At 42.3% G+C, this 23,771-nt stretch overlaps 2 protein-coding genes across 2 annotated transcripts; one reads left to right on the top strand and one right to left on the bottom strand.

Moving 5' to 3' along the window:
* Positions 1–694: 694 nt before the first annotated feature.
* Positions 695–19,002, top strand: tmppe (transmembrane protein with metallophosphoesterase domain). The gene is made up of 5 exons (XM_060940401.1): positions 695–1,774; positions 4,536–4,646; positions 4,739–4,904; positions 8,232–8,371; positions 18,053–19,002. The coding sequence occupies exons 1-5, from the start codon at positions 1,054–1,056 to the stop codon at positions 18,241–18,243; spliced, it is 1,329 nt and encodes a 442-aa protein (XP_060796384.1). The 5' UTR covers positions 695–1,053; the 3' UTR covers positions 18,244–19,002.
* A 3,648-nt stretch (positions 19,003–22,650) lies between these two features.
* exosc6 (exosome component 6) lies at positions 22,651–23,524 on the bottom strand. Its single transcript, XM_060940400.1, has one exon. The coding sequence runs from the start codon at positions 23,476–23,478 to the stop codon at positions 22,666–22,668; it is 813 nt and encodes a 270-aa protein (XP_060796383.1). The 5' UTR covers positions 23,479–23,524; the 3' UTR covers positions 22,651–22,665.
* Positions 23,525–23,771: the final 247 nt, after the last annotated feature.

Raw genomic sequence — 23,771 nt, 5'->3', positions numbered from 1 at the left:
GTGGAAAAGGGCCATAAGAGAAGAAGAAGGAGAAGAACCATAGAAACACTAGAGGTGCCTGCAGCTCCGCGCTTGGCCCCTAACTATGTTTCTGGGGCTGGTGAACTATGGAAGCCGAGAGAGGCCCTTCATATAATCCTTTTTTTTATTCACCTTGTTATCCCGAGATAACGACATAATTAATTCAGGATCTCGAGAAAACAAAACAATTATTCCGTGATCTCGAGTAAACAGCTGAGAAATGGTTCATTCAGGTGCGCCAAGATACATGTTCGCCAATTTCTAAGTCTTCGTTGTCTGACCCACAGGGGGGCGCAGCTCTGCTAGAAATCTCAGCTGTTTTCTCGAGATCATGAAATAATTGTCTTGTTTTCTCGAGATCACGGAATAATTGTTTTGTTTTCTCGAGATCCTGAATTAATTACGTCATCTCGGGATAACAAGGTGAATAAAAAAAGATTATATGAAGGGCCTCTCGCGGCTTCCGTAGGTGAACGGATTAGCTGGATTTACATTAATTTCAATGGAAAAAATCAATTCTGTTCGCGAACGGAGTCAAAGAACGAATGAAGTTCGTAACCCGAGGCACCACGTGTGTATTTATTTACCCGAGTGTCAGGCGCTTCCGCACTCCAGGCCGGTAGGTGGCGGTATTGCTGCAGAGCGCGTTTTTAACAACCGCAGTTCAGCCGAAGAAGAGGAAAAAGCAGTAGACACCAAACCAAAGAAGAAAAAGAAGCAGAAGAATAGCATTGGACGCATGATTTATATTCTGTGATTATTTTACTAAGCGATAAATTATTGAATATTTTTATAACTTTTGAGAGAGGAGGCTCAGTGAAAGCGGTGGAGTTTAAAGAGCCTGTATGGTTGTTTCCGGAAGTGGCCAACATCTAAAGTTAATCTTGATTGGATATTATGAAGGTATTGAATTGTTCCGGCGAACGGGTGTGTGGTTGTTCATGTCTGTGAGTGGTTGGTTGGTTTGATGAAGCCTTTCCCGCAGTTTGAACCCTGCCCGGGCTCGCTGACCTGTCTGTCGTCCCTCCGAACATGCTCGGCTTCTCTCGGCTCTCAGCCGAAGGGAAAGTGGGCGTGGCTACGGGGGTGGTGTTCCTCTCCATGCTCATATCCCGCACCGTGCTGTCGGAGCGCGTGGATATCGGCACTCGCGCGCGCTTGTTCCGGACGCAGTTCCTGCTGTTGATTAACTCGCTGCTGCTGCTCGGCTCGCTCTACATCTGGAAGCGCGTGGTGACGCGGCTGTGCGGCGCGAGACTCCCTGCTGTTTCCGCCGCGTCAGCGCGCGCCTGGGCGCCCAGATGTTGGCGCGCGGCCGTGCTGCTGTTTCTCGCGCTCGCTCACTGCAGCTACCTGAGCATGTTCTACCTGGTGGGCACAGAACCGCACTGGCTGTCCGTGCTGAGCTTCAGCTGCCTGGGTGTTTATGTCATCCTGCTGTTCCTCCTCATGATGTTCGGCTGCGTCAGCCGCGTGCTCCAGATGTTCTCCAAGGGTTCTGTGTTGGTGGCGGTAAGCAACTCGACCAGGCAGACCTTTCTTGCTTTAATGATGACCGCGCTGTTGGCTGTGTACGGGCTGTTAAACGCAGCGCAGCCGCCGCAGGTGGTGGAGGTGGAGGTGCCTGTGGAGAAACTTCCAGCTTCTATGAACGGCCTCAAGCTGGTGCTGCTCTCAGATATCCACTTAGGACCAACAGTCGGGCGCTCGCAACTATTGCGCGTTGTCACCATGGTCAATCATCTAGAACCAGGTAACACAGCATTTAGGATTGAGCTTGTACTTCTTCCGCGATGCCCCCAACACCGTGTTTCGTTAATTTTATGAAGGTAATCTGTGGTTGGTAGAAGAGAGCAACTGGACTTGCATGAAGATTCTTGAAAACGTTTCAGCTCTCATCCGAAAGGCTTCCTCAGTTCTGTCTGACTAATGGGGAGTATCAGGTATTTATCCTCTCATGGATCATCATAGAATCAGAATCGGTTTCTACGCACTTTGGGATGAGATCCCTTCGACTGGTGCAGGAGTATGAGAGGACTTCCAGAAAACTGGCAGACATTTTAGCCAGAGAGGATCGTTCATTTTTGTCAACCTGGAACGGCCATCTCTGAACAGAGGTGGGGGTCTAATAGGGCTGCTCGATATTGGAAAAAATCAATATCACGATTTTTTCAGTAAATATCGATATCGCGATTTTTAAAACGATATTTATACACCTTTTTTTAAAGCCCTGATCATCCTCGGCCCCATACGATTACCTAGACAAACGAAGAAGGAAATAATAGTTAAACATCAACACCTGAGGCACCGGGCCACATTTTTATAGTACAGGCCTCATAGGCTACCTGTCAACCCTTCCCGTTGTACCCTGAAATGCCTTTTACTTAAACTATTTACTGTGCAAGCGCGTACTTTGCATAGGTCCTATAGCCTGCACAAGGCTCACGTTCTCCTCACTCAACATTTCCGATCACAGAGGATGGAGCCAGCGCTGGTATTACCAGTGATTACTGCGTAACGTCCACACTGGCTCGTAGCCAGCCAAAGATAAAATCTCTCTCACACACACACACACACACACACTACAACGTAAGCTTGTGTGTTGTTAAGACACCAACATTAAACACGCACACACACGGACTGGCCATTGGGAGTAGCGGGAGTTTGTGGGCCGGCGGAGAAAAAAAAAAAAACAGTTGCGCGCTGGCCTTTAATATGATAAGCAATGTTAACAGTTTCTTTAAGAAACTGTTAACATTGCTTATCATATTAAAGGCCAGCGTGCAACTGTAATAAACAATGTTAACAGTTTCTTAAAGAAACTGTTAACATTGCTTATCATATTAAAGGCCAGCGCGCAACTGTTTTTTTTTTTTTTTTCTCCGCCGGCCCACACTGAACCACCGGGAAAACTCCCGCTACTCCCGATGGCCAGTCCGTGTGTGAACACGCACAATATAGAGACAAGTCCTTAAGAATTAACATACATGAAAATAGCTCAGCGGCATGTAAACATTCCCTGAAAGTGTAGGTGGCACTGCGGCTAGATGCTACGTGAAATGGCACAAGGCAAACACCATGCTTCACTCAGTCAACAGACAAAATCCACGAACCCAGTAGTCCTCCTACTACTGTGGGTTAGTGTTCTGTGGCCAAAAACACCCTATGCACAGTCATTCCAAAACATCCCCACTAGTTGCAGGTTATGTCTCAAATACAGATATGCGTTGTGGATTAAGCGATCTATTTTCAAGCATCAGGCTTCTCTTCCTTCATCTTCCAAATGTGGACTCCGCTATCTTTTTGGCATGTCAGCATTGAAATACCATTTGCAGAGATATTTCACTCGCCATTAAGAAAAGTAAAAGCAACACATGATTAGCGCTACATGATTAGCAGGGGGACACCGTTTTAAGCGCACGGAATTTTAAAAACAATGTAATTACATCTGAGTCCGTCTACATCGCGCAATAAACCCGTCCTTAGCAGAACCTACTTCAAAGCATGATGCTAGCTGCAGATGCACAAGTCAAAATCAAATGAACCCAAGTAAACATGCCGCGGCGGGCAACATTAATAACCAAATTGCCTTACCTTAAAACGCTGCCTTGACCACAGGACGACTCGCAATTATTCCACTTAAATCCACACGGTTTAACACATCTAACACAGCTAGCAAGCTGGATATGTGCTAATATTGTTGTGCTTGTTTTCTTCCGTAGATGCCATTTTTACATTACCCAGTCCCACATCCAAAAATATGACGTAAATATATGTTAATTGTATTATTATAACTATTAGCAAGCAAATCAAACAACATATTAAGAAATCAATATATCAAATCACCCGACACGTATGAAAACAGAAGAACTGATTTTTTACTGTTGCGGAGATATCGCGGGAGTAGAATGGATGACGTATGCAAGGCTACGGTGTACCTTAGGGGACAGAAGGGTTCGTTTTACCTTACTGTCACGTCAGTGTTATTGTTATTTTATTGCCATTGTAGAAATATTGTGCACGTCCCTTTCGACAAATGACAAAAAATCGTTTCATATCGATATTATGAATTTTGATATCGTTTGACACCAATATCGATATCGTGATAAAAATACGATATATTGCACAGCTCTAGTGTCTAAGACATCTTTTATCAGCCACCTACAATGCAGCCATCAGCATTCTGATTCTATGATGATCCATGAGAGGATAAATACCTGATACTCCCTATTAGTCAGACAGAACTGAGGAAGCCTTTCGGATGAGAGGTGAAACGTTTTCAAGAATCTTCAAGCAAGTCCAGTTGCTCTCTTCTACCAACCACAGATTACTATGTACCTGGATGACTGAGAATCTTCAGACATGTTTTATGGAAGTCAAACTCCACCCTGAAACACAGTGTTTTTATAATGAAATATTTGTGATGTTTTTGGTGCGTGAGAAGTTCGCAGTGGTGTCATGATGAGGCCATGTGGAGACTCGGTGTAAAGAGTGTGTGTGTGTGTTGCTTTCAGATGTGGTGGTGATCGTAGGTGATTTAACTGACTCTCAGGTGACCCGTTTGAGGACGGCTGCAGAACCGCTGGCTCTCCTCAGACCTCGACTCGGCTCGTACTTTGCGACAGGTCAGAACTGAGTGCAGCATGAGGAACCTGGTTTGAAGAAAGATTCAGGAATAAACACTGTGTGTATGTGTGTGTGTATGTGTGTGTGTTAGGGAACCATGAATACTACACTGCTGATGTGGACAGCTGGTTCGAGTTCCTGCGCTTGAAGGGGATAGAACCTCTTCACAACAGCCATGCTCGAGTCTTCAGGCCCGGAAACGTGCAGGATTGGATCTGTATTGCTGGCATCGACGACCTGGAAGCGAGCATGCTGCGGTGAGGTTTAGTCCAGATTATTTATTTCTCTTTTCATTCATATTTCTGATTTACTTTATTTTTATTTATTTATTTATTTTTAAAAGAATGAAAAAAAAACAGTTTGGATTAGATGTTTTCTCTGGTGTCTTATGGAAAAATTAAGAAAAGAAGGGAAAATATTTGAGGATATTCAGTTACTTATAACGGGCGGCATGGTGGTGTAGTGGTTAGCGCTGTCGCCTCACAGCAAGAAGGTCCTGGGTTCGAGCCCCGTGGCCGGCGAGGGCCTTTCTGTGTGGAGTTTGCATGTTCTCCCCATGTCCGCGTGGGTTTCCTCCGGGTGCTCCGGTTTCCCCCACAGTCCAAAGACATGCAGGTTAGGTTAACTGGTGACTCTAAATTGAGCGTAGGTGTGAATGTGAGTGTGAATGGTTGTCTGTGTCTATGTGTCAGCCCTGTGATGACCTGGCGACTTGTCCAGGGTGAACCCCGCCTTTCACCCGTAGTCAGCTGGGATAGGATCCAGCTCGCCTGCGACCCTGTAGAAGGATAAAGCGGCTAGAGATAATGAGATGAGATGATTTACTTATAATGAGAGAGAGAACAGAAACAGATGGAGAGAAAGTCAAAAGAATGCTGAAAGAGACAGACAGATGGAGAGAGAGAGAGTCTTCCATTTTAATCCAACATGCTGTGACTTTGCTTTCCACGTTTGCAGTCTTTCTGTCTCTTTTTCTTAGTTCTTTAGTTCTTCCTTATTGTCGTTTTTCACCTGAATGAACCTGACAGCATTTTTAGGTGTTTACTTGAAAAACTTGTCATCTGGGTGCAATTTCACACCGATGAGTCCATTTATCAAGTTTGAATCAGACTGAAATTCATTCCTTTGGTTTGTTTGCACTTTAATTCGGTTTCCCGCTGCACAACATTAAACACCAAATGCAACAATTCATCGTCTGAGGTGTGTGCAGGGCTTAAACATGCTTTTATTCATGAGTCAGAAACATCAACGTTTACAAATTCCGTGTAAAAATCACACAAATGAACCAAGTAAGGAACGCATGGAGCGATTTTCTCCAAATCTCCAGAACATGTAGCTTTGTGAGCTGCAGCACTACAGCTCTGTGCTTTGGCTCATTTTAGCAGTGAGTCAATTCAGAGTCAAATCACTTTCCTCGCTTGCTTCAGACGCTTTCGGACCAGAATGTGATCGCTGTGTTGTCACCTGATGAAAGAACAGCATGGAGGAGGAGGAGAACACACCAGGGCAGAGTCCTGATAGACAAGAAACATCACTTGGCAGCCATCTTGGTATCATCACCCAGGCAGTGATCTCAGTTCAACGAGATCAGGTCACTGTGTACATCAATTGAACCATCAGTCAAATCTGATTTTAAAAAAAACTTAGTTTGGTGACTTTGCCCCAAAATAAGGTTTAAAAAGCTCCCCCCCACAAGTTGTACCTCTATTACACATGTATAAGGTTTCACGGTACTGGCTTTATTTACAGCTCAATCCAGAGTCATGTGATGTGACGTGACATAACACCGTCAGCTCATCCAAAGTCCCGTAAGGACTCTCCCAAAATCACAACAGCTGGGGACTGTCGTGAACCTCAACCATGCAACAACATGATTGGCTTAATATGTTTCCTGGTTCAGCCAGTATCGATTATATGATTGGCTTTTTGGAAAGGGGGCGGGAGATAGATAGATAGAGAGAGAACTTTGTCATTCACCTGTACAGTCAGAATGCACATTTGAACAAAATTTCATTCCATTGGCTTACATCAATATAACTGCCACATATAATTATTGCACATAATCCAGTAACCAAAAATATCAAATTTACAAGTAAATACTTAAAAACTAAATTAATATTCTATAAAATAGAATATACTAACTCTATTAAATATATTGCACAACAAAGAATTTATAGCAGCGTGTAAGATATTGCACATGGTCCACATAGTGAGGTCTTGTCCAGCTGTGCATACAACCGCCATCTTTGGTGTTACAGACCCTTTCCATAGATTTCTATTCAGGATTCTTTAAAAGTAGACGGGCTTTCGATTTCAAAAAGTCAGTAAAATTTAGTTCCCTCTGAAATTTGTTTATTTCTGTAATATCTCAAAAATATCAGGCCATTCTGTGGCTGGGAAGTTATTTAATTTGAGGGGATTAAAGCAAATAATGTGCATGAAATTGCTCACTTGTCACAGTCAAGCAGACAGAGGAAGTCCATGTGCGCATGCGCAGGTTTACCTTCTTCTTCTTTTGGGTTTTACAGCAGCTGGCATCCATAGTGTTGCGTTACTGCCATCTACAGGTTTCCCTTTGAGCGTGCACTGACAGTTCCATCATTCTGTCGCTAAACGAACAGCTGATCACACCGAGGTGCTCGCTGAGCGCCCATATTTATTAGTTTGGTTCTGCGTTTCCTTTCCTTCGTATATAATATAACGTCTTTTCTTCTCGCTTTCCGTTACTGTAGTCGGTCTTTCACGTTTCATTCGCACACTCGCGTCCTCCATTTTTCTCTCCTGTTTCAAATTTGTATCCCACAATGCCTTGCGTGAACAGGGAAAGCCCACCACGTGATGCATGACGTAGTATCTTGAATTGGGTCATGGTGAAGCAGGAAAAAATAGCAGAGAATTTACAGCCATGTGGCCCAAAATTCATTAATTGTTCTATTTTTAAAAAAATAATAAAATTAGAAGTCTGTGATTTGAATTCAGTAGCTTTTGGTCACTAAACAAAAATAATTGGGTGTTGGGAAAATTCTTTATATAACCTACACTTGAAAAATCTGAAAGGCAGTACAGCTTTAAGTAATTTTTCTCCTTTATAACGTCTCTGATGAGGGTTCTGCTCAAACTCGCTACACACTCTGTATGTGAAAACTAAGAGCACGAACAATCCTGATATCGCTTCTGTTTCATTTCAGAAGCTAATTTGAGTATGAAAGAGTTTAGTGTGTTCACTGACATTCCTCTCTAAGGCAGTGATTCAGTATTTGACGAAGCCACTGAATCATCTGCGATACGGTTTGATTGAGTATCCTCCAATCAATACATGACCAGCTTTGTTCAGAATCTGAGGCGGACCTGGCGTTAATTCATGATTCATGATGACGTAGAGAAGGACAACTTTAAAAGGATCAGAGTTACATACAAAGAAACATGCTCACCTGTTAAATTATTTACACATCAGTTTAAAATTATGAAATATTTTTCCACAGCAGCTGTCTGTACTTTTTCAATAATAATCCTTTTGAATCAATCCAAATCATTACACCACTGGTGTGTTTAATGATCATGTTGTTGCTTTTTTTCGGTTCCAGGTATCCTGGTCATGGGATGGATGTTGAGAAAGCTCTGAGGGGTTGTAGTGAAGAACGTCCGATTGTTCTCCTGGCTCATCAACCTCATGCTGCTAAACAAGCGCTTCAGCAAAGACCAGACATCAACTTAGTGCTGTCAGGTACACGTTCTGTTCACGCCTCATTTCACACACACTGTTTGAATCATCTAAGATTATTATTATTAGTAGTAGTAGTATGTAATTAGATGGATGATTCAGGGAAATGTGTGAAATAAGACGTGTGTGATAAGAAATAATGTTTATTGATTATCAAATACCAAGTGTTTAATTCCTTATTTATAATTACTAATATGTAGTTAATTTTAAATAGTATGTTATTTTTATTATTTAATTCTGGTCATGCTTCATTTCTATGGAATCAATTTTGTGCCAAAATGTTCATACAATACTTTTGAAATATCAAACAAAAACGATAAATCAAAATTTAAAAAAAAAATTTAAAAAGTCAATTTTTTTAGACTGGCAAACAAATTATTCATGTAATCGTGCAAAATATCAGTCTATTACTCTTCAGAAACCTTTTATTTTTGTTCCGCGTCTTTCTCAGTTTTGTTTGACGTAATTTATTTTGGTTGCGATTCCAGCTTTCTCGTTTGCGCTCCCTGACTTTTTGCTTGCAGTTTTGGCACAAACTTCACGTGTGGGCGGGCTGTCCAGGAATGCATTCCCATTGGCTAACTTGTGTTTGACTGACAGCTACGCTCAGCCATTCCCTACTCGGATTCTGGCGGACTGTTTGACGAGTGACCGATCCATTGACGGTAAACAAGGATCGAGTGGACTTCAGTGGCGACTATGATACTGAATTAATTCAACAAAGTGTAAGTACGGGACAGATGTGCTGTGTGTGTTGCAGTAGTGCACATTATGCAGGCGTTTCGTGGCAAGTCAAATGTTAGCCTTAGCTCCACTACCCAATATAATAGCTGTCTTGCTAACGTTAAACACACCTGCATAATGTGCACTACTGCAGCACATACAGCACATCTGTCCCGTACTTACACTTTGTTGAATTAATTCAATATCATAGTCGCCACTGAAGTCCACTCGATCCTTGTTTACCGTCAATGGATCGGTCACTCGTCAAACAGTCCGCCAGAATCCAAGTAGGAAATGGCCGCAACAGCCTCCGGGGGAATCGCTGAGCGTAGCTGTCAGTCAAACACAAGTTAGTCAATGGGAATGCATTCCTGGACAGCCCGCCCACACGTGAAGTTTGTGCCAAAACTGCAAGCAAAAAGTCAGGGAGCGCAAACGAGAAAGCTGGAATCGCAACCAAAATAAATTACGCCAAACAAAACTGAGAAAGACGCGGAACAAAAACAAAAGGTTTCTGAAGAGTAATAGACTGACATTTTGCACGATTACACGAATAATTTGTTTGCCAGTCTAAAAAAATTGACTTTTTTTTTGTATTTTGATTTATCGTTTTTGTTTGATATTTCAAAAGTATTGTATGAACATTTTTGGCACAAAATTGATTCCATACATTTCTCACATTCTGCCTAAATCATACATACCCCATTTTCCAGAAAAGTTGGGATATTTCCCAAAATGCAATATAAACAAAAATCTGTGATTTGTTAATTCACCTGATCCTTTATTTAACTGATAAAAGTACAAAGAAAAGATATTCAGTAGTTTCTGACCAACTGTTTTTGTAAATATAAACGAAGTTAGAATTTGATTTCTGAAACACTGAAAAAAGAAAAAGTTGGGACAGAGGCATTATTACCGTTGTGTTCCATCACCTTTTGTTTAATAACACTTTAATCGTATGGGATCTGAGGATACGAATTGTTGCAGTTTTGCGATTTAGAATTTTTGTCCATTCTTTCTTGATACAAGACTTGAGCTGCTCAACTGTTGGTGGTCTCCGTTGTCTGATTCTCCTCTTCATGATCCTCCATACATTCTCAATAAGAGACAGATCTGGACTGGCAGCAGGCCAGTCAAGCACATGCACTCTGTCTATGAAGCCATGTTGTTGTGGCCCGTGCAGAATGAGGCCTGGCATTGTCCTGCTCAAATAAGCATGGACTTCCTGGGAAGAGACGTCACCTTGATGGCAGTTTATATGTCTCTAAAATCCCAATAGATCAATGGTACCTTCACACCCATGCCGTGGGCACTGATGCACGTTTCACTGATTGCACCTTTCTCTGATTATAAACTAGATGGTTGTGTTCACCTTTGGCACTGAGAACTCTATGTCCAGTTTTCCCAAAAATGAGCTGAAATGTGACTCGTCTGACCACAGCACACGTTTCCACTGTCTGTAGGTCCATCCGAGATGAGTTCCGGCCCAGAGAAATCAGCAGCGTTTCTGTATAGAGTTGATGAATGGCTTCCTCCTTGTGTAATACAATTTCAGGTTGCGTTTCTGGATGCAGCGGTGGACTGTGTTACGTGACGAAGGTTTTCCGAAGCCCTCCCGAGCCCATGTGGCTATATTTGTCACATTGGCATGACGGTTTCTCAGGCAATGCCACCTGAGGGCTTGGAGGTCATGCCCAGTTAAGAGTGGTTTCCAACCTCGCCCTTTACTCACTGAGATGACTCCAAATTCCCTGAAGCTTTTCCCAATATTATGTTCTGTAGATTTTGAAAGACCTAAAATCTCGTGTTGAGAAATGTTCCTTTTGAATGGATGAACAATTCTCTCACGAATTTTGGCACAAAGTGGTGAGCCACGCCCCATCCTTGACTGCAAAGTCTGAGCCTTTGGTGCTGCTCCTTTTAAACCCAATCATGTTCCCAGTTAACCTGCTTATTGTGGAATCTTCCAAAATGGTGTTACTTGAAAATCCAATAAACTTTTCAGTCTTATTTTGCCTCTCTCCCAACTTTTTAGGAGTGTGTTGCAGGAATCAAATTCTAACTAAGTTTATTTCTCACTCACCGTTCTCACCCTGTGCAAGGTAAGCACTTGTGCTTGTCAGTTGATCAGCCTTTTACTCAAGCATCTCCATTTCTGCCGGTCAAGGAACAGTTCCTTCTCCTCCACTTTCTTCAAGGTTGTTCCTCTTTTCTCCAGAGCTGTTTTGATGTTATCTGTCCATCTTATCTGGGGCCTTCCCACCGGCCTGGGTCCCTCAGGCTTGTAGTGGTAGTACTTCAGTGGGAGCCTGTTTTCATCCATTCTTCTCAAGTGGCCAAACCATCTCAGTTGTCCTCGCTCTATGAACTCTTCTATACCAAGTATGTTCAAGTCCTTCCTTATGTCGTCATTCCTCACTTTGTCCATACGGGTCACCCCTTTTATGATTCTTAACACTCATTTCCTTTGCGAGAATCGTGTCCATGTCTTGTGACCTGGTCCATCCGAGTTTCAAGACTGATCATGCATTGCGTGTGCAACAAGCTTTTTATGCCACCAGCTTACAGGGCCTGTCATGGCAACCCTCTTTGTTTATCTGGGCTTGGGGACCGGCATGTTACATATGATGTATATGCTCCATGGCCAAAAGTATCGGAACTGCTAATTAGTACCTTCCTTGTGTCGTAAGCCCCCCAAAGCTTACAGGTCTCCCATGCACCAGACCCAGGCAGACACCAGGTGGGAACAAGCTGCCACACCTCAACAAGGTTACACAGTTCCTTGTCCTGGTGGGGTGAGGCCCCCAGGACCGGAACAGTAACTTCGTTTATATTTACAGAATACAATTAAGTTGGTCAGTAAAACTATTGAATTTTTTTTTTGTACTTTTGTCAGTTAAGGTTCACAATTTGTGAATTAACAAATCACAGATTTTTGTTTTTACTGCATTTTGGAAAATATCCCAACTTTTCTGGAAATGGGGTTTGTAAATTGCATCATTATTGCTGTTATTCATTATTAACAGATTAATGTATTTGTGTTTATTTAATCACACTGGTCTCTGTTGATTATTAGTGTTAACGTTAGTTAATTGATATTCAGTAATATTATATTTTTTAAATTAAGCAATCTGAATGTAATGTGTACATTATGATACTGATTTTATGATAACATTGAAAATATCAGGGAGGTTCATGAACCAGGAAAACTAACCACGATTTCATCCAAATTTCCTTCTTGGAAAAAACAAAGACACTTTTTTTTTTTTTTTCCTCGATTACGTTTATTATGTCTTATATTAGATATGGTTAGGGTTTTTTTTTTCTTTTTTATCAGACATCTAGTTTTAGGTTTGTTTACCTGATTCTGATACTGTTTCGACGTACGTAACTGTCATCTTCCTCAGAGTGTCACCGGATGTTGTTGGTGACGCATCTTATCAGCTGATGTTTCCGAAGGCGTGGCCTTCCTGTCTGGTTTGACAGGTCGGTCACGTCTTCTGCTGTCCGTTCGTCCCCTGCAAAATGGCACTCCAGGTATGGGAGAGCATGTACGCTCCCTCATCCCGGTTGATGGTCCTCGGGCTTCGCTTTCGGATCTCCATGGCCTCCCTGATCCAGCGCTGATGTTTGTTATCTTCTGTGCGGATGACTCTGGCATTCCCCCGGTCCATAATGTGATTTTCTCTTTTTCAGTGGTCTGTTATGGCTGACTTGTAATTTTCCTGTTGTGTCTTTTCTTTTATTGTTCGGGTTTGTCTTGTAGCTGTCTCCTTTTCGCACTCTTTTATGTTCATTTTTCCTTGTGGTGAAGCTCCTCCCTGTCTCCCCGATGTAGGTTTTATTGCACGATTGGCATGGAATCTCATATATGGTGTTGCATTTGTTTTCCGGATGTATTGTGTCTTTGGGATGAACCAGGATCTGACGGAGTGTTGTGTGTGTGTGTGTGTGTGTGTGTGTGTGTGTGTGTGGTTTAACAAGTGTGTTGATGTTGTGTTTCCTCATTACTCTTTGGATGCGTTCCGTTATTCCTCTGATGTATGGTAATGTCACTACTCCCCTGTGTTCTTGTTTTTTGCTTTGTTTTTTCTCTTTCTTCTGTGTTTTGTTGTCCTTGACCTGTTCTGCCCCTTTGGATATTGCCCACTGTGGATATTGACATGCCTTCAGTGCGTGTTGTATGTGTTGTTCCTCCTGTTCTTTGTCCTGTGGATCCGTGATTATTGTTGCGCGTTCATGTAATGTTCTGACTACTGATAATCTGTACATTATGGGGTGTTCGGAAGTCCAGTTTAAATATTGGTCGGTGTGTGTGGGTTTTCTGTGTACTTTTATTTTGATGTCCCCATTCTCTGTGTGTTGTATTTTTAGGTCCAAAAATGCTATTGACTGCTCCGTTTCCTCTTCTTGTGTGAATTTTATGTTGCCGGTATTGTCTATCAGGGATCCCAGACGTCCGCTATTTAGCGGAATTCCACTATTTTTCTACCCAAAGTGGTGGTGTTTTGTTTTTGTTTTTTTAAATCTCTTGTATATCCGTTAAAAATGTTTGTTTAAGTAAAATGACCAGCAAAATACGTTCTGATTTGGTTTGCTTGTTTAGCAATGTTTTGTCAGCTTCGTTTGTTCTCGTTGACATTCGGGAACACTCGGAAGTTAAATTGATGTAAATACCGCGAGACTGTACGCGACAGAACGAGAAAACAATATGGCTGCGCCCTTTTGCTAGAAAATGTGTTTTAACTCCGTTTGTGCTTTTGTTTCTAATGCGTTGAACTTAATTCAATATGCAGGGCTGTGAAATTTCCACGCCGCGGATTCTGTCGCGAAAAATATCATCTTCACAAAACGTCTATTTTTGCATTAAAAATCATTGGGGGGGTCTAGTCGGTTTTAATCGCCATGCACGAGACCGGCGGCTCAATACAGCCGGACTCGCGGAGTTTTATGCCAGCTGAGCGTGGAACACGTCTTGACTGCAACTCGTGCATGACAGAGCTAAAAATAGCTATTGCATGACCTGGCACCGCGTACGTGAATTCTGTACTTACAGGGTGCAAGATCAGACGTAGTTAAGATGCCATCAGAAAGGAAAGCTAAGGAGGTGTTTGAGAGAGATGCAAAGAGGGCTAGAAAAGAACACACAGACAGACTGAAGGAAAAGATGAAAAAGAACAAGTTTGCAAAACTGAAAGAGATGGTGTTAAAGAAAAGAAAATTAAAAGACTTTCATTAGATGCTGTTTGACAGACTATGAACATTTTGTAAATAGCTTTAATAGAGGAATGCAAATACTATAGAACTAATAACTAATAGCCTTACTGAAAGATGAATTGAAAGAAATAGCTGGGAGTGATGCAAAGAGGAATAGAAGGAGCCAGAAGTAAAAGAAAAGATGTAAATAATATATTAGATAAGAAACATTTAGTTTTTTTTAAACTTTTGCTCTGTAGACAAGAGACATTGTGACAGATTCTTGGAAAAAGCCAGGACATAATACAAGACAGGCTTTCGTCTAAACGGGGGAACAGGGGCGCTGCGCCCTCTTATTCTCGGCGTGCGCCCTCTTACCGACTCCGTGAAAACATCCCAGCAACACTACGTGACAATGTGTCTGATCATCAAATACGTTATAATTGCTCCAAAAATATTCCAATCATAGTAGATACACCGCCAGACGGTGCAAAAACAATCCGAATTGGCATTATCCAGACTGAGGCGCCATGTTGTTTAGTTGTTTACTTGTCGCGGCTGCTCTCGCGAGATTTGACATGGGTTACATACAAGGTCAGCTGACTTGTAGAGCGAGATTTCTTGAGACTGAATGACCTTTCACCCACCGGCGCGGGAGCTTTTGACAGAAGTAGTTCGTGAGTTGTTTTTGTTGACACTTGGGCATTTAAAGATGTCATCCCGCGGCACGAAGCGGAAGAAAGCCAAAGACTGTCCGGGGCAGAAGATGATTACTTCTTTCTTTTTCAGTGTTGACAGACAATTTGTTACAATTTCCCTCTCAGATAGCCTCAGAATGTCCCATTGGAGCATTTTTCAAAGGCTTTGCACGGCGGGGGGGAACAACTGGCACCATCCCCCCCACCCCACCCCCGCTTCGCTCCCTCGCCATGGTGAGCGCCCTCATACTAAATTTTTCTAGAAAAAACCCTGCAAGAATTAAGTGTAATTTGGAAGACAGCAGGTAGTTTTCAAAGTTTTCTTTTATTAACATTTCTTTAAATTGTTATTTACTCATTTTTTTTTTTACTTTTATTTTGATTAAGAGATAAAATACATAGGCACTTATTAGATATTTCAAGGTATTTTACATGGATCTTTCATTTTAAAAGAGAGAACTGTTGATAGGTATTTTATATGGCAAAATGAAGACCAAGACTAGTCAAATATTTACTTGTTGAGATCAATTTTTTACTTGCAGGAAATGCTCAGAATACACCATATAACACCTAAAATGGCTTGGTGTCTGGGGCCCACAGGGCCCCAGACCCCCGGCTTTTGCTGGGGGGCTGTGCCCCCCAGGCCCCCTCTTTTCCTCGGATTTCTTATTTACAATTTCCCAGCCCTGAATATGTCGTGGAATAAAGATATCGTCCATAAAAGAGATAGCGGAACAGTGTCCGGGTTAATATATTCTTCAAAGCTACATTTTCATCTAATTTTTATAAATAACAATTTTTTTTTTGCCACTTATGTCATTGATTACAAAATATGCCATCAAATAGATACACATTATTGTTAAATTCTGTTGCTTTTCTATGTTAAATCTATGTAAAAAATGTGTTCTATAGCATCTTTAAATGTTAGAATCTCAACAGCTTCAGGGGGCTTGCAGCGCCCTTGACCCCTGCTGATAGTTTCTTACATTCCTCTATTTTTTTCAATTACTGCTGGGATCCCTGTATATTGTATTCCTAAACTGAAAGGATGTGGATGTGGTGATGAATTGAAGGAGTTGAGTGATGTCTTATACTGTGAGGTTTGTGCGTTTCCTGAGCATCCTGTCTGTAATCTGTCTTGCACTACCTGTATGGTGGCTTCCGTGGGTGTTCTGGTGAAAAGAGATATGACGTCGTGTGATATGAAAACTTCGTCTTGCTGCATTTTTATGTTGTTTAGTTCTTCTGCCAGTTGTTTTGAGTTTTTGCAGTGTTGGTCTGTGAGTCCTAGTAATGGTTTGATTATTTCGGCGAGTGCTTTTGATAGGTTGTATGTCACTGAGCCAATGCTGTCTACTATGGGGCGTAATGGTGTTCCTGGTTTGTGTATTTTTGGTGTGCTGTAAATCCTGGGGATGACGTTGGCTGTGGGTACTAAGTGATTGTATGCCTGTTTATCTATTTTATTTTCATTGAGTAGCGGTTTGAGTAGTGCTTTGAGTTTATTTTTCTTGTCTTCGGTTGGGTCTTTTCTTAATATCTCATAGGCGTTGTCACCAAGTAATTCCAGCATCTTTTTTTCATATTTATCAGTGTCCATGATAACTGTTGTTCTGCTTTTGTCTGCTGGGAGGATTGTGATGTCTTTATTTTTTGCTAATGTTCTCATGGCTTTGGCTTCCTGTTTGGTGATGTTGCTAGGTGGTGGTTTGGCCGTTTTCAATATGCCAGCTATTGCATTTCTTAGTGCTGCTTTTTGTCCCTGATCCTGTATTTTTTCGCATGCTAATTCAGTTGCCAGAATGAATTCATCGTGAGGTATATTGTTCAGTGTAGTTGAGTCCTTTTTCTAGTATACTGCGTTCTGCTTGTGAGAGTTTGTACCTTGATATGTTGTGGATCCATTTGTCGTTGATGTGTGCGTGCTCCGGTTCTGCCTTTTTTTCTGTGCGATGAGTCCGTCCAGTTTTCGGATTTGTTGGGTTTTTGTCTTGGTGAATTCCTGCTCGTGTATGTCTGCCAAGTGTCCGTGTATTGCTATTTCCATGTCCTTGTTCTGGGAAAACCGGCGTTTGAAAGTTTCCGTCTCCCTGTGTAGTTTGCTGTTGATATTTTTGAGTTTGTCAGTTGTGCACCGTATTCGTTCTTTTACCAGAGTCATCCGCACTTTCCTGATCATCTTCTCCGCGTTTCTGGTTGGAATCGGGTTCTTGATATTCAGGCTGGCCGGTATGACTTCTTCATCCCGGCAGCGCAGATTGAACCTCAGGTGGTTCCTGTAGCGTGCCCGTTTTCGCCTCAATCTTTCTAGGCGGCGAAACTCCTTGATGTTTTTATCTCCGTAACTTATTAATTTCTCGATTACGTTCATTATGTCTTATATGGTTAGTTTTTTCTTTTTTATCAGACATCTAGTTTTAGGTTTGTTTACCTGACATGTTTCGACGTACGTAACTGTCGTCTTCCTCAGAGTGTCACCGGATGTTGTTGGTGACGCATCTTATCAGCTGATGTTTCCGAAGGTGTGACCTTCCTGTCTGGTTTGACAGGTCGGTCATGTCTTCTGCTGTCCGTTCGTCCCCTGCAAAATGGCACTCCAGGTATGGGAGAGCCATAACAGACCACTGAAAAAGAGAAAATCACATTATGGACCGGGGGAATGCCAGAGTCATCCGCACAGAAGATAACAAACATCAGCGCTGGATCAGGGAGGCCATGGAGATCCGAAAGCGAAGCCCGAGGACCATCAACCGGGATGAGGGAGCATATATGCTCTCCCATACCTGGAGTGCCATTTTGCAGGGGACGAACGGACAGCAGAAGACGTGACCGACCTGTCAAACCAGACAGGAAGGCCACGCCTTCGGAAACATCAGCTGATAAGATGCGTCACCAACAACATCCGGTGACACTCTGAGGAAGACGACAGTTACGTACGTCGAAACATGTCAGGTAAACAAACCTAAAACTAGATGTCTGATAAAAAAGAAAAAACTAACCAAAAAGACACTCTGTCTATATGTGTGCGTAAAATATTCTGCATTTATATGCCCGAATCTGTGTTTAGGACACACTCATGCTGGTCAGCTCTTCCCTCTCACTCTGCTGGCGTTCCTGGTGAATCCGTACTTCTGTGGACTTTACCGCATCTCGGAGCACACCATGGTCTACGTTACTCCTGGAACGGTTTATTACGGCATTCCAATGCGAATCGGCAGCCGTGCAGAGATCACACAGATCACACTGAAATCTGCCTAAGTGCGCACACACACTGTGTGCTAAAAGATACCACTAAAATAAAAGCACTTTTTTTTTTTTTTAGCTAATTGGTTTAAAGGTTGTATGCATCGTATCCCATAATAATGATGACAATCATAAGAATTTGTCTATTTTTATCACTGTATCATATTCGTTCCTTCATTCATCTTCAGTAAATTTTAATGCCTTACCCCACATTTACACTTGTGACAAAGCTACAGGTGATCGATCATTGTCTATGTACACACCCTGCATGACCGAGTGCCATGATTTCAGTGACAAAGCAACAGTTCTCATTTATATGCAGATTAGGTTTGACACGCTAAAGAAGCAACAAATTCAAACGATTCCTTGGACCAAATCCTATACCGCATGTGATCCAGGATTTCTTCAGTTCCACATTCACAACTGTCATTCCTACGTGCAATTACTTCCCAATTACTGTTTGACACTCAAAAGTTGAGAAAACCATGACTTGTAAGTGTGGTTTCATCTTCTCCTGTTGCATACGAGCTCTTGTTAAATGTGTCTAGAGGAAATAAAGCTTGGGAGGAAGTAGTGGGGGTGGCACGGTGGTGTAGTGGTTAGCGCTGTCGCCTCACAGCAAGAAGGTCCTGGGTTCGAGCCCCATGGCCGGCGAGGGCCTTTCTGTGCGGAGTTTGCATGTTGTCCGCGTGGGTTTCCTCCGGGTGCTCCGGTTTCCCCCACAGTCCAAAGACATGCAGGTTAGGTTAACTGGTGACTCTAAATTGAGCGTAGGTGTGAATGTGAGTGTGAATGGTTGTCTGTGTCTATGTGTCAGCCCTGTGATGACCTGGCGACTTGTCCAGGGTGTACCCCGCCTTTCACCCGTAGTCAGCTGGGATAGGCTCCAGCTTGCCTGCGACCCTGTAGAAGGATAAAGCGGCTAGAGATAATGAGATGAGGAAGTAGTGGAGATCATTAATGCCTCTGTTGAGTGTATGTAGCTAGTGCAATTAGCTTGTTTTGTTAACCTAATCTGAGAAAGAAGCTAGCACGAAGCAGAGCATGTAAACTGCAACTCAAAATGTTTAATTCAACACACTGGTGTTTATAAATTATACAATGGGCTATACATTTTGGCTACTAACTTTTTTTTTTTCCATCGGAACTAAATATATATGCTGAAGAATCAACAAGAGCAGTCAAGAGACAACCAAAATGGAGAAACTTGTCCCTTGATGGTGTGAGTGGTGGAGTAGGTAGTGCTGCTGCCTTCGATTCAGAGTTTGGGTTACTGTATATTATCTCTCGTCTGTGTGGGTTTCTTCCTGGTTCTCCAGTTTTCTCCCAACTCTCAAAAACATGCTTGTAGGTGGGTTGGTGGTGCTAAATTCCTCATAACTGCAAGTGTGTGTGCTCACGATGTTTTGTGATTAACTGGCATCCCATCCGGGGTGAATCCCCAACTTGCACCTAGTGTTCCTAGGATAGACCCTGGACCACTGTGACCCTGACCAGGATGAAGTGGTTACTATAGATGAATGAACATTTGTTGTCTACAATTAATCTCATATCATACTGTTTCATCAAAGTTCCTTTACTTTTAGGTTAGATAAAAATGAAGGCCAAGAACACTCCAGTAATGTTGGAATGAACCTGGAACATTTTAGGATCAACATTTGTACATATCACAGTCCGATCCAGACCATCTCCTATCAATTACTGGGGTTTCAGTGATCCATAAAATATACTCTTTATCACACAAACTTAATTTAACTTGAATCAGGGTTTCTGATGTATAGTTATAATTATTTAAATGCTATTGTTTTGATTTATAGGCTATGACTTTATTATTGCTGACTTATTAAATAAGATTTCTTGTATATGCATGTGACTCAGTCTATTGATTTTTCTGAAAACAGAAGGTAGATGCAAACACCAGAGCAGTATGGACACGAGGACACGCCCTTCAAATGTTTCTCAGTGAGGGTATTTTGGTGATTGCAGTCCAAGAGCTCATGTTAGCTAGCTGGTTATCGTTAACATTACTAGTTAGTTACAATTATTTACAAATAAAGCCAATTTTAGACAATTTCAACAGCATTTTTAAAATAATGTCACATTGTACGAGATCTCAATAAGGTCTGCGGTGAACTCTCTAAGAGCCTGTGCAAGTTCTCTGTCATTTTGTACAATGAAGATCCTCTAACGATAGACCTGTGACTAAAGAGAACTTTTACATTTGTGCTTATGTCATTAGTCAAAACAGGTTCGCATAAACATAAACACACTCATTACAGTGAGCTTGACGTAATGTTTTTTTCCGTCCATTAGCAGGTTTTGGTCATGTTTCTCCATCCATAGCTGTTATGCAGTTGGTGAAATTTAGACAAGCTTCATAACTTCAGTAAATTCTCACAGTAACTTGACTGTCAGCCATCTTTGTTCTCACTGGCAATAGAGCGTGTCATGTTATATGTTCTAAGACTGCCAATCTCAACCTATGGCCAAATTATTTATTTACAGTGCGAGATTTTTGACTATGAATGCATATTTGGGCCAAATAACAGTGTAAAAAATTACAATTAATTTGTACTAGCAGCTCTGGCACAAATGGTTACTCTCACTCAGGATCTTTCTACTTCTTATTTTTATTATTCTCCTAACATTTTTTAGGATGCTATTTCTCCCAAATTTCACATGAATACCTCTGGGCTGAATTACATTGCTATGACTTTTGGTGGTGATCTGGATCACTGATCTGGAATGATCCATGAAAAACAAGCTTTTTTTTTCAATCACTTATAACTCTGGAAAAAAATATAATGAAAATTGAATATTTTTCTTTTGTTCATGGTGGCAGGGCACAACTTTTCCTCATTAAGCATCGTTTTCTATCTCTTACTGTTCTGGATCTATAGGCTACAGTGACCAGACGTCCCGGTTTAAACAGCTAGCGCAGATCACTGTGACTTTAGTTGGGGGTCGAGCCTGGAGGACGCTCTGGACTCTTGCAGTGGTGCTTTTGTGGCTGGGGACTGCAGTTGACTTGCTGACTTTGGGACTGTGGTTGTCGTGAACAGTTTTGCACTCGGGTTTCTGTCGGTGGGGGGTTTATAGCATCAACGAAGCAGACTTTATGTTAGGACTGTTAATGCTATAGTCATGCTGTCTGTTGTTGCCCAAATGAGGATGGGTTCCCTTTTGAGTCTGGTTCCTCTCGAGGTTTCTTCCTCATGTTGTCTGAGGGAGTTTTTCCTTGCCACCGTCGCCACAGGCTTCATCATTGGGGATAGATTAGGGATAAAATTAACTCATATTTTAAGTCGTTCAAATTCTGTAAAGCTGCTTTGCGACAATGTTTATTGTTAAAGGTGCTATACAAATAAACTTGACTTTAGTCACAGTGTCTAGTTTTATAAATACTTTCAGAGGATTAGCTCATGTTAGCTATCAAGATGTTTGTAGCAAAGATTATGAATTTTGGATTTACAAGGTTCTGTAAGACCTTCACAGAATTAATTATAAATATCAATTACATACCACTAGATACATGAGAAGCATATTGTCAAAACTGTCAAATATAATTTCATAATTCTGATAACATCCTCTCAATTTCATTCAAGTTAGCATAAAGCTAAACTTGAATGAAACTTCTACCTCTATGTTTGCACATTGTTTGCCTCTCCTTTTTTTAAATGTTATCTTCATTTTTCATTCTACTTTTATATTTTGCATTCCATATGCACTTTTATAATTTATATTTCATATATATAGCTTTTTATATTGGTAAGCATAGTTTGGTCGGGCAGTTGCAAAATAAGAATTTCATTACCCAAAACATCTTGAATCTAGATTAAATAGGTGTAATGTAGATATTTCATGTTAGCTAGCTAAAGTGAGATTTTTGTAAAATGTATAAGGTTCTGTATGAGGAACTTGTTTTGTAGAAATTGGCTATAAAATGTTATTTACATGTCACCCAGAACGTTTGAGGTTTTACACTAAAATAGTGCTTAAAAATTAATGAAGCCGTAATTATGTTTCAGGTTTATTATTTAAGATTTTAAAATCGCAAAATTTTCCCAGACAAAAAAAAATTATAACTAACTTATGTCTTGGTCTTGATTTAGAAACGTGACTAAAACTGTCAAAATTCCTGTCAGGTTAGCATAAAGCTAACCAGCCGCTTGGAAATGCCAGCGACTTCCAGATATGGACTTGACCACGCCTACGCCCTTGTTGATAAAGACACGCCCCCTCAGACCTGCTGTTATCTGAGTATAATAATAATAATAATAATAATAAACACCCTGTTTCAGCTCTAAATATAAAAAGTTATGGTACAGAACAACTTTCTGCAGCTGCTGATCAATGCGATTTAATATTTCATAATTGCTGCAAATGAATCACGGGAGAAAAGAAAAACCAGAAAACGCAGACTGAAAAGAAGTAGTTTTATTTTTCCGGTGGAGGGGGCGCCTTCATTTTAACTGCCTTCAGTATGGCTTGTTGCACCACCGGGTACAGTCTGTGGCAGCCCTCCATGCACGTTCTCACGGCCGCCGTTAACGTGTCCTCGCGCATGTCGCCGTCCGCCTGCAGCCCGGAGATCTGGTTGAGGTTGGGGAGAAGCGCCACCGCGACGCGGCCCTGGTTTCCGCCGCTCTCGCCGCCGCGCTGCTCCTCCGCCAGGTCGGGGTCCACGAGGCACCGCTGTCCGTCCCGCCTCAGCGCGCAGCCCAGCACCGTGTCGTACATCTCGATCCCGGCGTCCGCGAGCGCCATGGACGCGCACGTCACCGCGTGCGCCAGCACGGAGCCGTCGTTCTCCAGCACCACGACGTTCACGTCGACCTGCGCGCGCGGGTAGCGGTGCAGACACACGCCCGGGTGCAGACTCTCCGCCAGCGCCGCCGACAGGTCGCGCTCCTCCGCGCTCTGGATCCACGCGCCGCGCTTCGGGCACGAGAACGGCGCCAGGCGGAAGTCGCACACCAGGCGGCCGCTTTTCATGTCGGTCTCGTCCTTGCGCTCGGTTTCGCGCGGACCGTAAACCGAACACATGATCTTGGTGTTGCCGGCCTCGAGGTACGAAGAACCCTTGGCCTGGCTCACGAGACCGCAGCGCGCAAACACCGGACGCACATCACCGTCTCCTCGCGCGCCGCGCCTGCTGCCGGCGTCAGAAACCCGTGAAACGGGAGGAACAAATAATAACGGAGACTGTGACACCTCCGGGCCACGGACACGTTTAGTATCGACCGGCATCTTTCACTTTCTACACGGCACAATCAAACCGGAAAAGCGGAATGTTTTTACCGTGGCTCAGTTTGATCTTTACCGCCATCTACCGGATTGGAGTGGAATGTGTAAAACTGTCAGCAAGAAAGAAAGGAAGCACAACTTTATTCATCACACACTTGTGAAATTCCTTTCTGCATTTAACCCATCTCAAGCAGTGAACACACACACACACACACACACACACACCCAGAGCAGTGGGCAAGATTTATACAACTGTGCTTCTTTATTATAACATCTGTGTAAAGGTGCTGTAGTCA

This window comes from Neoarius graeffei, chromosome 15, assembly GCF_027579695.1.
Source record: "Neoarius graeffei isolate fNeoGra1 chromosome 15, fNeoGra1.pri, whole genome shotgun sequence".
Taxonomy (NCBI): Eukaryota; Metazoa; Chordata; class Actinopteri; order Siluriformes; family Ariidae; genus Neoarius; species Neoarius graeffei.
Note: the sequence above shows the minus strand (reverse complement) of the source record. Positions and strands in the feature narration are given on the sequence as shown.

Coding starts and splice junctions, on each gene's coding strand:
- tmppe (XM_060940401.1), top strand. CDS start 1,054: ATGCTCGGCTTCTCTCGGCTCTCAGCCGAAGGGAAAGTGGGCGTGGCT. Junction 1,775..4,535: donor GGTCAATCATCTAGAACCAG/GTAACACAGCAT, acceptor TGTTGCTTTCAG/ATGTGGTGGTGATCGTAGGT. Junction 4,905..8,231: donor CTGGAAGCGAGCATGCTGCG/GTGAGGTTTAGT, acceptor TTTCGGTTCCAG/GTATCCTGGTCATGGGATGG.
- exosc6 (XM_060940400.1), bottom strand. CDS start 23,478: ATGCCGGTCGATACTAAACGTGTCCGTGGCCCGGAGGTGTCACAGTCT.